This window comes from Mytilus galloprovincialis, chromosome 1 (genome assembly GCF_965363235.1).
Source record: "Mytilus galloprovincialis chromosome 1, xbMytGall1.hap1.1, whole genome shotgun sequence".
NCBI lineage: Eukaryota > Metazoa > Mollusca > Bivalvia > Mytilida > Mytilidae > Mytilus > Mytilus galloprovincialis.
The window spans coordinates 122,225,153-122,237,792 of record NC_134838.1 but is presented as its reverse complement, the minus strand read 5'-3'; the positions used below and the strand labels follow the sequence as shown (position 1 = coordinate 122,237,792).

At 34.0% G+C, this 12,640-nt stretch overlaps 1 protein-coding gene across 2 annotated transcripts in view; it reads right to left on the bottom strand.

Annotated features, from left to right (window-relative positions):
* The window catches only part of LOC143056271 (pyrokinin-1 receptor-like), a 41,802-nt gene that overhangs the window by 3,606 nt on the left and 25,556 nt on the right, over positions 1–12,640 (bottom strand). For both annotated transcript variants that reach the window (XM_076229366.1, XM_076229374.1), the window contains exon 2: positions 3,120–4,248. In XM_076229366.1, the coding sequence (XP_076085481.1) occupies positions 3,120–4,041 (922 nt within the window). In that variant the 5' untranslated portion in view covers positions 4,042–4,248. The remainder of the gene's footprint in view (positions 1–3,119; positions 4,249–12,640) is intronic.

Sequence of the window (12,640 nt, the reverse complement as noted above, 5' to 3'; positions counted from 1 at the left end):
GCATGCAACCGGTATCAACAATTTATCGATGCCCAAGACTGGTTCTTATAAACACAAATGTGTCAGAACCATAAGAAGAGGAATTGGTGGACATCACAATGTGCAGAGATAATCATCAGCCACAAATATTTTATTGTTTAATACTTTCGACGTTTTTTTTCCCTATCATAATGGAAATTCAAACTTTCATTTAGGCATCCGTTCGAGCTATCCGTTAAGATGGGACCGAGGCTTAACATGAAAACAATAGTGTTTCTTTGCCTCGGTTTTTCTTTTCTTCATAAATAACTACACGAATGAAAATTTGAACTGCCATTATAATGTTTTATAAAGATCATCCATTTTGAAAGTATATTTGCGTTAAAGAACCAAGAATAATCCTATAAGTGCGGCTACATATCCGATGGAACTGATTTAATGATATCTAGCAGAGGAGCAACATTTCAGTTTCAAACGGGAAACAAACTTTAAAGACATGATCTTATTCCCTTCAGAGATAAGTTTTGATTTTTTTTTGTACGGCGTTGTTTCTTTGGCCCATTCCTACTGTGTTAGCATATTTATTAACCAACTCGTACTCTATACCCCTGAAGTGACGTTTTATATTTCAATGGGCATATTGTTATGCTGTTGTAAAAGGTAAAGGTGGGTTGAGTGCTCACAAACATGTTCAATCCTGACATATTTATTATTTGCCTATATCCCAGGTATTGAGCCAGGGGTTGTCGTCGGTTGCTGTCCGTTATTATTGTTTTACGTAAATTGTTGTAGTATAAATAAGGCCGTTACTTATCCACTCTTAATTGTTTATTATTTTGATAGTTGTGACCTGTATATCTTGTCATACTTTCTATACGGTATGGACTTTGTTTATTGCTGAAAGTCGTATGATACCCTGTTATTATTCCCTAATTGGTCATTTAGACATTAATGAATAATTGTATCATTGATAGTCATACCACATCTTCATATCTTCATATTTTGTATATTATTGTATGACGCTATGTCAGCTTGAAAGATGTGTTTTCCGCACATTTATGTCAGACTTTATTAACTGTATGTAATGGGTTCTTCATTTTATGCAATTATTGCATATGCTGTTATGATGCATTATTTGCATTTTGATTCTTACATTATTACTAGTATCAAAGACCGGGCTTAAACTGAAAGCTCAACTATTGGGTGTATTTTATTCTTTTTTTATATACTCTTTATTTACCCGCAGGTGATAAATGAAGTGTAAATATCCTCATCGAAACTTTTTATTGGACCATGGATGGACTGAGGACCTAAACTTGTTCAACGAAACAGAATAACAATTGCGTATCGTTAGCCTTAGAAACAAAACCTTCATAAGAGCGTCTGCGAATACATTGGCATTCTGCAATAAGACCAGACATGACTACATCTCAAACTTACACTTTCTCCAATTAGCAAGGACAGAAGAATCACACATGGCCATACTTCTAAACTCTAAAAGACGTGAGCTATTAGATACTCATTATGTGTCTGAAGATGCATAGTGGGTATCGTGAAAATGCAACAGATTGCAAGGCCATGATATCACGAAAGCATTAAAAAAATGCTTACCAATTAATGATATATTAAAGCCACAAGATTTAATCATAGGCCTGTTGGATGATAAAAAAAAACCGCAATTGAAAGAATTTCAGTATAATTCAGTCGGAAACCAGGTTGAAATAGAACAAAAGAATCGAAGCTCTCTATTAGAGAAGGTGATAAATGTTTACTGTATTGTTTACTATAGTGACAAATTTTTAAAAAGTTAATAGAAACAAACAAAACTGCAATTTTCTTCTCAATTACGAGGTGTTTTATTTCAAAAACACCATTTGCATAAGTTTTCAATTTATCTAGTACATAGTTAAGCAGAACAATTAGATATCAAGTCGACGACATGGGTATCTTTCAAGTTGGATGACAAAAATGCATAACCTCCGATTTTTTTGAAAAAATTACCACGGACGGAAAAGATATCAATCTACTAGTTCAGTAATTTTCGTGTCTGCCCTTCCATTATGTGACTGAATAAAAAATTCCAAAAAATAGGTAACAATTGTATCGAAAAGAGAAAATCGAGTGCACCTTTTTATGTTAGGGCGTGTTTGAGTTGAGTATTTTGTCTTGATATCGTTCAAAGTAAGAATATTTCATACATCGTCTCGCTTCAGATTCTATCATTTTTATAAATTAAAGCTACAGGTTGACTTTATAACACAAAAAAATAACAGTACTAAAAGATGAAATATATGGGTCAAGTGAAATACCTATCTAATGAGTCACACAAACAGGGAAGGTGTGTTCGAATAGCTATTTTTTTACTGAAAGTACTTGACGACAGTCTTACAAGTTGGATGATGAAAATGCATATCTTCGAAAAATTCTAATTTTTTGTGTGTGATAACTAGGGTTTATAGTCTTCAACCACTAAAAAAATCTAGTCTGCCCTTCCACGAAATATTTAATTAGATTTTTTTTAAATGTTTATGATTTTTCGAAAATTCCACCTAACAACCGATCAGACAATAGTTTTAAGTTGAATCAATGCAGACAAGATCATTAACTGATGCTCATTAGCTAGTTGATACATTTGTCTTTTAAAATATAACTGACATATAAGGATCGTATTGGTGCAATGTGGATAAATTTATCGGTTTCCAAGAGCAAAATTGGTAGCGCGTCATCGCTACAATGGCTTCCATTTTTACGATTGTGAAAATGAACTGGCGTAATGGGGAGATAATTTTGACGAAGTAGGATCCTGACTGAATTGGTACTAAAAAAATCCGTAATTCACTTATTGACATCGTTCGTGACGTTGTACATTCCAAATTAGTACCACCACTAAAACACTGCAAATAAGCTCATTGTCTTTTCTAAATGCTTAATTTGTGTGTCCAAGAGCAAATATCCTAAATCTAAGTTTGTTTACAATTTGTCATAATTAGAGTAAATGATTATCGAGTCAAAACCAATTTAAATACAATCAATTTAACTCAACACGTAAAAGATTACTCTGAAGCAACGGAATTTCTGGCAGATATCTATACGCCTACTGGGGAGCTGTCGTTATATAAAAAGTTAATTGTATATATTACCTAACATCTTTATAACAGATTTTCTGGCCCTTGATTGCTGTTTGACGTGAAGATCAATTCCCCTAACATGTTCTCTAGTTGATGAATCTGCTGAGGATCGACGCATTGATGACCTCCGAATAGCCAAAGCAATCAAAGTATATAATATACTAATGAAAGTCATTGGAAACAGGAAAAATATTAGGGACGAAACAAGAAAGGTTTCTTTGATCGTCTTTTTGTTAGTACACATCGCTGATTCTTTTATAGTCCTGTTGTTCTCGTCCTGAATATATACAACTCCATACTGAATAGTCTGAGGAATAGATAATACTGATGCTATGATCCATGTGCTGAAAATGACCCGCACAGCGCGGTGTAAACTGGACATTTTCTGTGCTTTCATTGGATGACAGATAGCAACATAACGTTCAACAGTGAAGGCAGAAATTGTCAGTATGGAAGTATAAGTTGATAGTTCTCCAAATAGAGCACGCAAAATGCAAACAGTTTCACCAAATACCCACGGATATAAGTTCCATATTGTATACAGTTCTGATGGTAGTCCAGCACATAATAGCAATAGGTCTGCCACAGCAAGATTGAATAAATAATAATTTGTTGCTGTGTGCATGAATTTGTTTCTAGCTATGACAATACATGTAAACACGTTACCCAAAAGGCCTGTTAGAAATATGATGGTGTATATTATTGTAATAGGTATAACTATGGACAAATCATCTCGACTTGGAAACATTTTATCTTCCAGATATTGCCATACATCTTCATCTTTTGGTTTTCTAGTAACTGAAGTATTTTTCAGGAGAAATTTAAGAATGTCCTTAAATCCATTATGTCTGTAGTGGGAACAGTTGAGACTACCCGATGAAATACTTCCGTTTTTAAAGAGATTAATGCACGAAAGTAAATCTGGATGAGCCATGTCATTCAAACTTATGAATACAAAGAATTGAATTCTAAAATATTTCTTCCGTGTTCAATTCTACATTGTATTTATCTCTTATTCACGTTTGAAACTTTCACAAATGACCGCCTTGCTGAATACAAATTATTCAAATTCTGTGTCAAATAATTGAGATTTAGGTTAGTGTATCTGTCATAGCATCCTTCCCATTTCCTGTTAATTTACCTGAAAAAGATAAGATATTACCGTAATAATGTTGATAAGGTGCGATTCTAATTTAGATTAATCTGAAGTTAGGAACATTTGTCATTTACGACGTATCTTCGATGAACCATCGTGATAAAAGCTTTGTTATGTATCGATAGTCAGTAGTTAAGTATTCTTAACGATCACGGAACTAGTTAAGCATGTGATTATTGGCCAATGACTGTCAATATCAGGAGGTTAAATTATGCTTGACAAAATCTCCACAAGTAAAGTACAAAACCATCTTTAACATTCTAATGAAGATAACTGTCACATTACTCGAATGAAATTATGTAATTTTCTCCACTCGTTTAAGCTTTATCACAAGGATTTTTAAACAATGTATTGTCACTTCTAATGCACATTTCTGGAAAATCTTCATCGGAACAGCAAACAAAAACTTTTGAATGCACAAACATTCAAAGTTCAAAGAACCCATTTTATAACATTTGCTTAAAACTTATATTCTTGTAATTGTGTTACACTAGTCATTGTGTGGCCCTTTATAGCTTGCTGTTCGATGTGAGCCAGGACTCCGGGTTGAGTGCCGTACGTTGAACTAGTATGATTTATGTTTACTTCTAACGCATTGTGACTTGGATGGAGAGTTGTCTCGTTGGCCCTCATATCACATCTTCTTATTTCTATTGTTATGACGATTTCAAATGTTGTATTTGAGCTTAACAAATATTTGCTTAACGTTGTTCTCACTATATTTCGGTTAATATATTGCTGATATATGCTATACAGAGTTTACTATGAATGTTTAAAGAAGTTTGTATGTTTGTAAATATTTGTATACTAGTATGTTTGTACAGACCGAAACATTTTAAGCTAGAATTGATGATATGTACCACCTATTAATCCTTTACATTTTTAATTTTTAATATCCACCAGTTCAACAGTTTATGACAACAACCATTGGAATTTGATTCAACGTGGATGTAAAAGAAATCAGGGGAGTTTCAGTCTCTTTAAATATACATCAAATTACATGTTATTCTAAATCTCTCTCTATCACTCTCTTTCTACTCTAAATAGTTCCTTGTCAGAATAACCTTTCCCTGCTTATGGTATGTGCATAGTACTATACCAGTGCATACGTTCATCGAGTGTAAAATATAGTTACGGAACGAGTGCTATAGCAGATAACATCAGGTACAAACTATTTTAATTAACCTCTTTGGTAAAATAGTTTCTTTGAAGTAAAGATGAAATGCATTTATAAAAACTGTACTTATCATCACCTAAAACTTAATTTACACTTCAATATTCTTGCGAAATTATAGGCATTATCCTTGGACCGTTTTTGAAGTCTTGAACTAAGAATATTGTTTATGTCCTTATTATTGGTTGGAGGCATTAAGTCAGCTGATGAACTCAAAAGGTTATTAAAAGTTGCCATGAAGCACATCGGTAACATAGCTAAAACTGCTACAAGCTCTTCAGCATCATTTTATCTTTAATCAAGTTCAAGTGGAAATGCTTACGTGCGAAGCAATCTCAGAAGCAATATAATAAATTGACTTATTAACCAATTATTTCTGTTTTCTTCCATATTTGCAATAAATTTTACCTCCAAAACTGCGATAAGGGTTCAAATATTCCAGCAAAATAGTTTTTTGACAAAAATCTTATACCGGTAACTGTCGACTTATCTCCGAATGAATTAGAAGAGGCTTACAAACAAACCTAGCTTTCAATAACTCTTAAGATCGGTGCATTGTGTCTTTTGTATATGTAATATTTGTTTTTCAGTATTTCGTTTCGATATGAGTCGAGCCCATTTCCAACTTATGTTTACAGTGTGTTCTTATGTTTTGCTGTTACACCCCCTGTCCCAGGTTATATGGACGGCTGAGAGTTTACAAACATTTGTTATCCAGTCAAATGCAAAAAGTGTCCGTCTAAAGGTGTCAGACCACCAATTACTCCCTCCAATTTAGAAAAAGTAGTCCTACTCTGACACAAAATAGTGTTTTTGGTGTCATTGTTTACTTTAATTAACCAACAAATTTGCAGAAATGAAACTTTTGGTGAAAAGAAAATATATTTAGACCATTTTGAGCCAAAATTCACTTGTCTATGAGTTTGCGTTAACAATTCAGGATTAATGCGCTACAGAGTACACTAATTTAAGATTTCCAGAAAACCGGGAGTTATTTTGGTAGTACCTGTATTTTCAAGATCAGAAATTTCTAAAGAGACTTTAAACATTGGTGAAAAATTGGCATGTAGAAAGGTGATACATGTACAATTCAGGATATACCTTGTTTCCTTGAAGTTAAACTTAATGTAGACTATTTAGAAAGCTGTGAAAATTGCAAAATTTGGTTGAACAGATAGGAACTTTTAATTGGTGATATGACACCTAAAGTCATGAGCGTGTAATTTAGTGGTTTATCGTTGGTTGCGGTCTTTTGTATTTGGTATTCGTAAATTGTTTCGTAATAAACCAGTTCGTTAGGTTTTTTCTCGTTTTAATTATTTCACACAGTCATGGCATAATCATTTATAGTTGACTATATGGTCTGAGCGTTGCTTAATATTGCAGACCGTTTTGTGACTTGAAGCTGATTAAATCCGCTTCATTCCGACTCATCTCCTACTAATACCTGTCGACTTACATCCGAAATAATCAAACAAAGACTTCAGTTCAGTAAACTAATAAACGTAATACCTGTCCACTTATCTCCGAAATAAATAAATATAGACTTAGATATATATCTGCCATTAAGACTAACGTCCCTACAGAATATACATTAGGTATAGAACTTTTAAAATATACAGCTGTTAATGGGATAGCTAAGCATTATGTAACAGGCCATATTATTATGTCACCCGATCGACAAAGTCGGGTGACATATTGCTTTTCCTCTGTTTCTTTTTCCCTATTATTATTATTATTATGGCACCCTCAACGGAGTTGGGGTGACGTATTGTTATTCTACGTTTCTTTTTTTTCTTATTATTATTTTTCTTGCAACAAATTTTGTCCAGGTGATTTCTCAAAATCCAATGGACCAATGTTGATGGAACTCTTCTATAGTAAGGACCCCCATGTGCAGAGTTGCAGTAAGCATGGAATGGTTCAAGATGGCTACCGTTTCCATGGAAACAGAACAAATGTGAAAAAATCCTGTTTTTTGTTTTGGTGAACTGTTTGGATATGCTTTAACTCAGAAACATTATATTTTAATACAATGTAGGTGCCCACTATATACAGGTGTTGGATGATTTTGACACTCATTGGAACTACTATGTTGCCATGGAAACTACACCAAAAATTTCAAAAATATCAAAATGCTCAAAACTTAATGAAACTTCACAGTAACGATGAGCAACATTGGAAGATGTGGAATTTGGCGTTGGAATTTTCAAAATATCTGTTGTTACCTTGGAAACAATGCAAAAAGGTCAAAACTTTGAATTTTCACAGAACATTCCAGAACATCAATGTTAAATTTATTCTAGAGACATTAAATGGTATATGATTATGGAGGGAAAAAATTGCAGCGGGGGTTTGACTTTGGAATATTAAAAATGGCCGCCGTTACCATGGAAACAGCAAAAATATGAAAAACTTCAAAATGCTTTAAATTTAATGAAACTTATAACAAATGTTGCCTAGCTTATGAAGACTTGACTTTTGAGTTTGGAATTTTCAAAATGGCCGCCGTTACCATGGAAACAGCAAAAATATCTAAAATTTCAAAATGCTTCAAACTTAATGAAACTTTGCAAAAATGTTACTAGACATCTGTAGATGCACTATTTGACTTTGGAATTTTCAAACTGGCTGCCGCTCACCTGGCAATGGGGGAAGGGTGCCATCCGTTATTGCTAGCAATTACAAATCTAGTTATGGCACCCTCAACGGAGTTGGGGTGACATATTGTTATTCTACGTTTCTTTTTTTTCTTATTATGGCACCCTCAACGGAGTTGGGGTGACATATTGTTATTCTACGTTTCTTTTTTTCTTATTATTTTTATTCTTCCACACATTTTGTCCACGCTGTTTCTCGGAATTGAATGGACCAATGTTGATGGAATTATACCACAATGTGGAACACCATGTGAAGTTGTGCAGTAGACTTTGGCATGTGCAAGATGGCCGCCGTTACCATGGAAACAGAACAAATGTAAAAAATATTTTTTTGGTTTTTGGTGAATAATTTGAATATTCCTGAACTGTAAATCATCAAATTTTTATATATTGTTGGTGTCCACCATATACAGGTTTGAGATGATTTTGGGAATCTTTGGAACTACTATATTGCCATGGAAACTAATTATGTTTAGCATTAAACCCTATGGGGAAAATCTTAAAGTAGTATTTAAACTCTTAATATGGTATATCCAACCATTGAAACTTTAATGGTATCTTCCTTATTATGTGCCAATGTGGTAGGTGTCTTTGGAATTTTGGAAATGGTCAACGTTACCATGGAAACAGCAGAAATGTCCAAAAATTTCAAATTGCTCCAAACTTACTGAAAATTGACAGACATGTTAAGTGGCACATCAACAGTTGGTATTCGACATTGGAATTTTCCAAAATGGCCGCCGTTTCCATGGAAACAACACAAAATTCAAAAAATTTAAAATGCTCCAAAATTGATGAAATTTTACAACAATGTTGATAGATATCTGTAGATGCACTCTTTGACTTTGGAAATTTCAAAATGGCTGCCGCTCGCCTGGCAATGGGGGACGAGGGTGCCATCCGTTATTGCTAGCAATTACAAATCTAGTTATGTCACCCGATCGACAATGTCGGGTGACATATTGCTTTTCCTCTGTTTCTTTGTTATTATTATTATTCTTCCAACTATTTTGTCCGCCACTTTTCTCGGAGCCAATGGAACCAATCTTAATGATAGTTAAGTATAATAGGGAACACAAAAATGCGGGTTGCAGTAGGGTCTAAGACCATAAAAGATGGCTGCCGTTTCCATGGAAACGGAACAATTGTGAAAAATTCCACTTTTTGTTTTTTTGGTATAATTTGGAGATGCTTAAACTCAGAATCATCATATTTTAATACAATGAAGGTGCCACCCATATACTGGTTTGGGATGATTTTGGCAATCATTGGAACTACTATGTTGCCATGGATACTACACCAAAAATTTCAAAAATATGAAAATGCTCCAAATTTTTTGAAATTCTAGCATAACGATGAACAACTTTGGTAGATGTGGAAATTGGCGTTGGAATTTCCAAAATGTCTGCCGTTTCCATGGAAACAATGCAAAAAGGTCAAAATGCTCCAAAAACTTCCGGGTTTGGTGAATAACTTTGGTATGCTTGAACTTAAAATCATCAAATTTTTATACAATATAGTTGTCCACTATATACAGGTTTTGAATGATTATGACAATCATTGGAACTACTCTGTTACCATGGATACAGGATCAAATGTTTCAAAAATTTCAAAATGCTCCAAAATTGATGAAACTTAATATGATAGTTGACTGGCAAGTCTGGATGAGACTTTTGACTTTGGAATTTCCAAAATGGCCACCGTTGCCATGGAAACTGCAAAAAAGTCAAAATTTCTCAAAATGCTTTGAACTTAATGAAACTTGATATTATTGTTAACTGCCAAGTACAGATGATACTTTTGACTTTGAAATTTTCAAAATGGCTGCCGTTGCCATGGAAACAGCAGAAATGTAAATTTTTTTAAAATGCTCTGAATGTACTGAAAATTTACAGAAAGATGTATTGCCATAAATATATGTGCATTCACTGTTAAACCATTTTGAAATGGCTGCCGGTTAGTGGCAATAGGGGAAGGGTGACATCCGCTATTGCTTGCAATGGCAATTCTAGTTTTTCTTATTCTTCTTCCACACATTTTGTCCGTCGTGTTTCTCGGAATCCTATGGACCAATGTTGATGGAACTTTACTATAATGAGGACCCCCATGTAAAGTTGTGCACCTTGGTATGGAATGGTAAAAGATGGCCGACGTTTCCATGGAAACAGCAAAAATGCGAAAAAAATCAAAGTGTTCCAAACTGGAAGAAACTCCACAGGAATGGTAACTGACATGTGCTGATTTCCAATTTGACTTTGGAATTTTCAAAATGGCTGCCGTTACCATGGAAACAACTAAAATATCAAAAATTCTAACTCTTTCGTTATAACACTCAGCTGGAACAAACTTTATAAAAATGTTACCCGGTACGCTAAGATGTCAAAACAATATTTTGATAATCCAAAATGGCCGCCGTTGTCATGGAAACTGGGGCCAAGTTTTGCATTGACCCTATGGAAAAATGCATAAAATCTGCATTTTCTCAGAGAGCATTGCAACAAAGTAAATGAAACTGCATTGATATATAACATGACATGTGGCAATAAGATGTCTGCTTTTAGAATTTTGGAATTATCTACTGTAACCATGGTTGCAGGACAAATGTTCAAAATTTTCAAAAAAAATCAAAATGCTGCAAACTGGATGAAACTTTACATGAATAGTGACTGACATGTGCGCAGTTGCATTTTGAAGTTGGAATTTCCAAAATGGCTGCCGTAACCATGGAAACAGCAAAATTGTCCAAAATTTCAAAATGCTCCAAACTTAATGAAATTTTACAAAAATGATGAGTTGCATGTGTAGATGCACTCTTTGACTTTGAAATTTTCAAAATGGCTGCCGCTCGCCTGGCAATGGGGGGACGAGGGTGCCATCCGTTATTGCTAGCAATTTATTATTTTTCTTCCACCTAATTTTGTCCGGCAGTTTTTTTGGAGCCAAAGGAACCAATCTGAATGATGGTGCACTATAACAAGGAACCCTGACTTTCCAGTTGCAGTGCAACTTTGGAACTAAAAAATGGCTGCCATCACCATGGAAACGGGAAAATGGTGAAAAAATATTATTTTAGAGTTCAGCCAATTATTAGAGAATGGTTATGCTTAAAATCTTTAGATTTTGATACAATGTAGGTGCCCACTATACACTGGTTTTGGGATGATTTTGGCAATCATTGGAACTGCTATGTTGCCATGGATACTACACCAAAAATTTCCAAAATATGGAAATGCTCCAAATTTAATGAAACTTCACAATAACGATGAGCAACATTGGTACATGTGGAATTTGTTGTTGGAATTTCCAAAATGTCTGCCGTTACCATGGAAACAATGCAAAAATGGTAAAAATGGTCCAAAAACACCTAAAAGTGGCATTTACTTTCTTAAAAGGGTAGGTCAAATCCATTGAAACTCTGATGGTATGTTCCCTGCCATGTTCCAATGTGGTATCTGCCATTAGAAATTTTGAATGGTCTGTGTAACCATAGAAACCAGCCAAAATGTCAAAAATTTCAAAAATTTCAAAATGCTCAAAAAGTAATGAAACTTACTATAATTGTTGACCGTCAAGTCTGCATGAAACTTTTGAAGTTGGAATTTCCAAAATGGCTACCGTTGCCATGGAAACTGGAAAATGTCAAATATTTTCAAAATGCTCCAAACTTCATGAAACTTAATAATATTGTAATCTGGCATGTATAGATGAGACTTTTGACTTTGAAACTTTCAAAATGGCTGCCGTTGCCATGGAAACAGCAAAAATGTCATATTTTTAAAAATGATCTAAATGTACTGAAAATTTACAGAAAAATGTATAGCCATGCAAATATATGCATTCACTGTTAAAAGTTTTTGAAATGGCTGCCGCTTAGTGGCAATGGGGGGGGAAGGGTGACATCCGCTATTGCTTGCAATGGCAATTCTAGTTTGTTTTTGTATTTTGTAAAAGTCAGATACACTTCTTAGTAAATATCAAACATTTCATCGAAAACGATGGAAATAATGAATGAAAACATAAATTAATATGCATCAACATAGGAGATCCTTTGGAGAAAAAATAGACAGATGATACTTCAAAGTAAGAGTGGTATCTTTTTTAAAGTCAGTGCGACCGGGGCCAACCTGAAGATGATCTAATGCTTATGTAGACTGGAGTTAATAATCTAGGTTACAGTGATCGTGTTAGATCGAGGATATCATGATGTTTTGTGTTTAAAGTATTTAATTAAATGTTAACCGTAATGCGTGCAAAATAGAATTATAAGAATTAGATAACTATATATATAGTTGCTGTTTTCTTTATTAGTTCAAAATTGTGTTTTACTTATCATTACTTGTTAATAAACCAAAATACATACATCACGTTGGGAATAAAGCATTAGCAGGAAATTAATGGCTAGAAGGAAACACATCAGACATACAGATATACATCATGATCCGTAAGCCGTTGTAAACTTTTTTAAGCATCTGAAAAAATTACTTCTAATCATAATTTATAGACATAAGATACTTAGAAACTGATATTTAATTGACAGAAACCA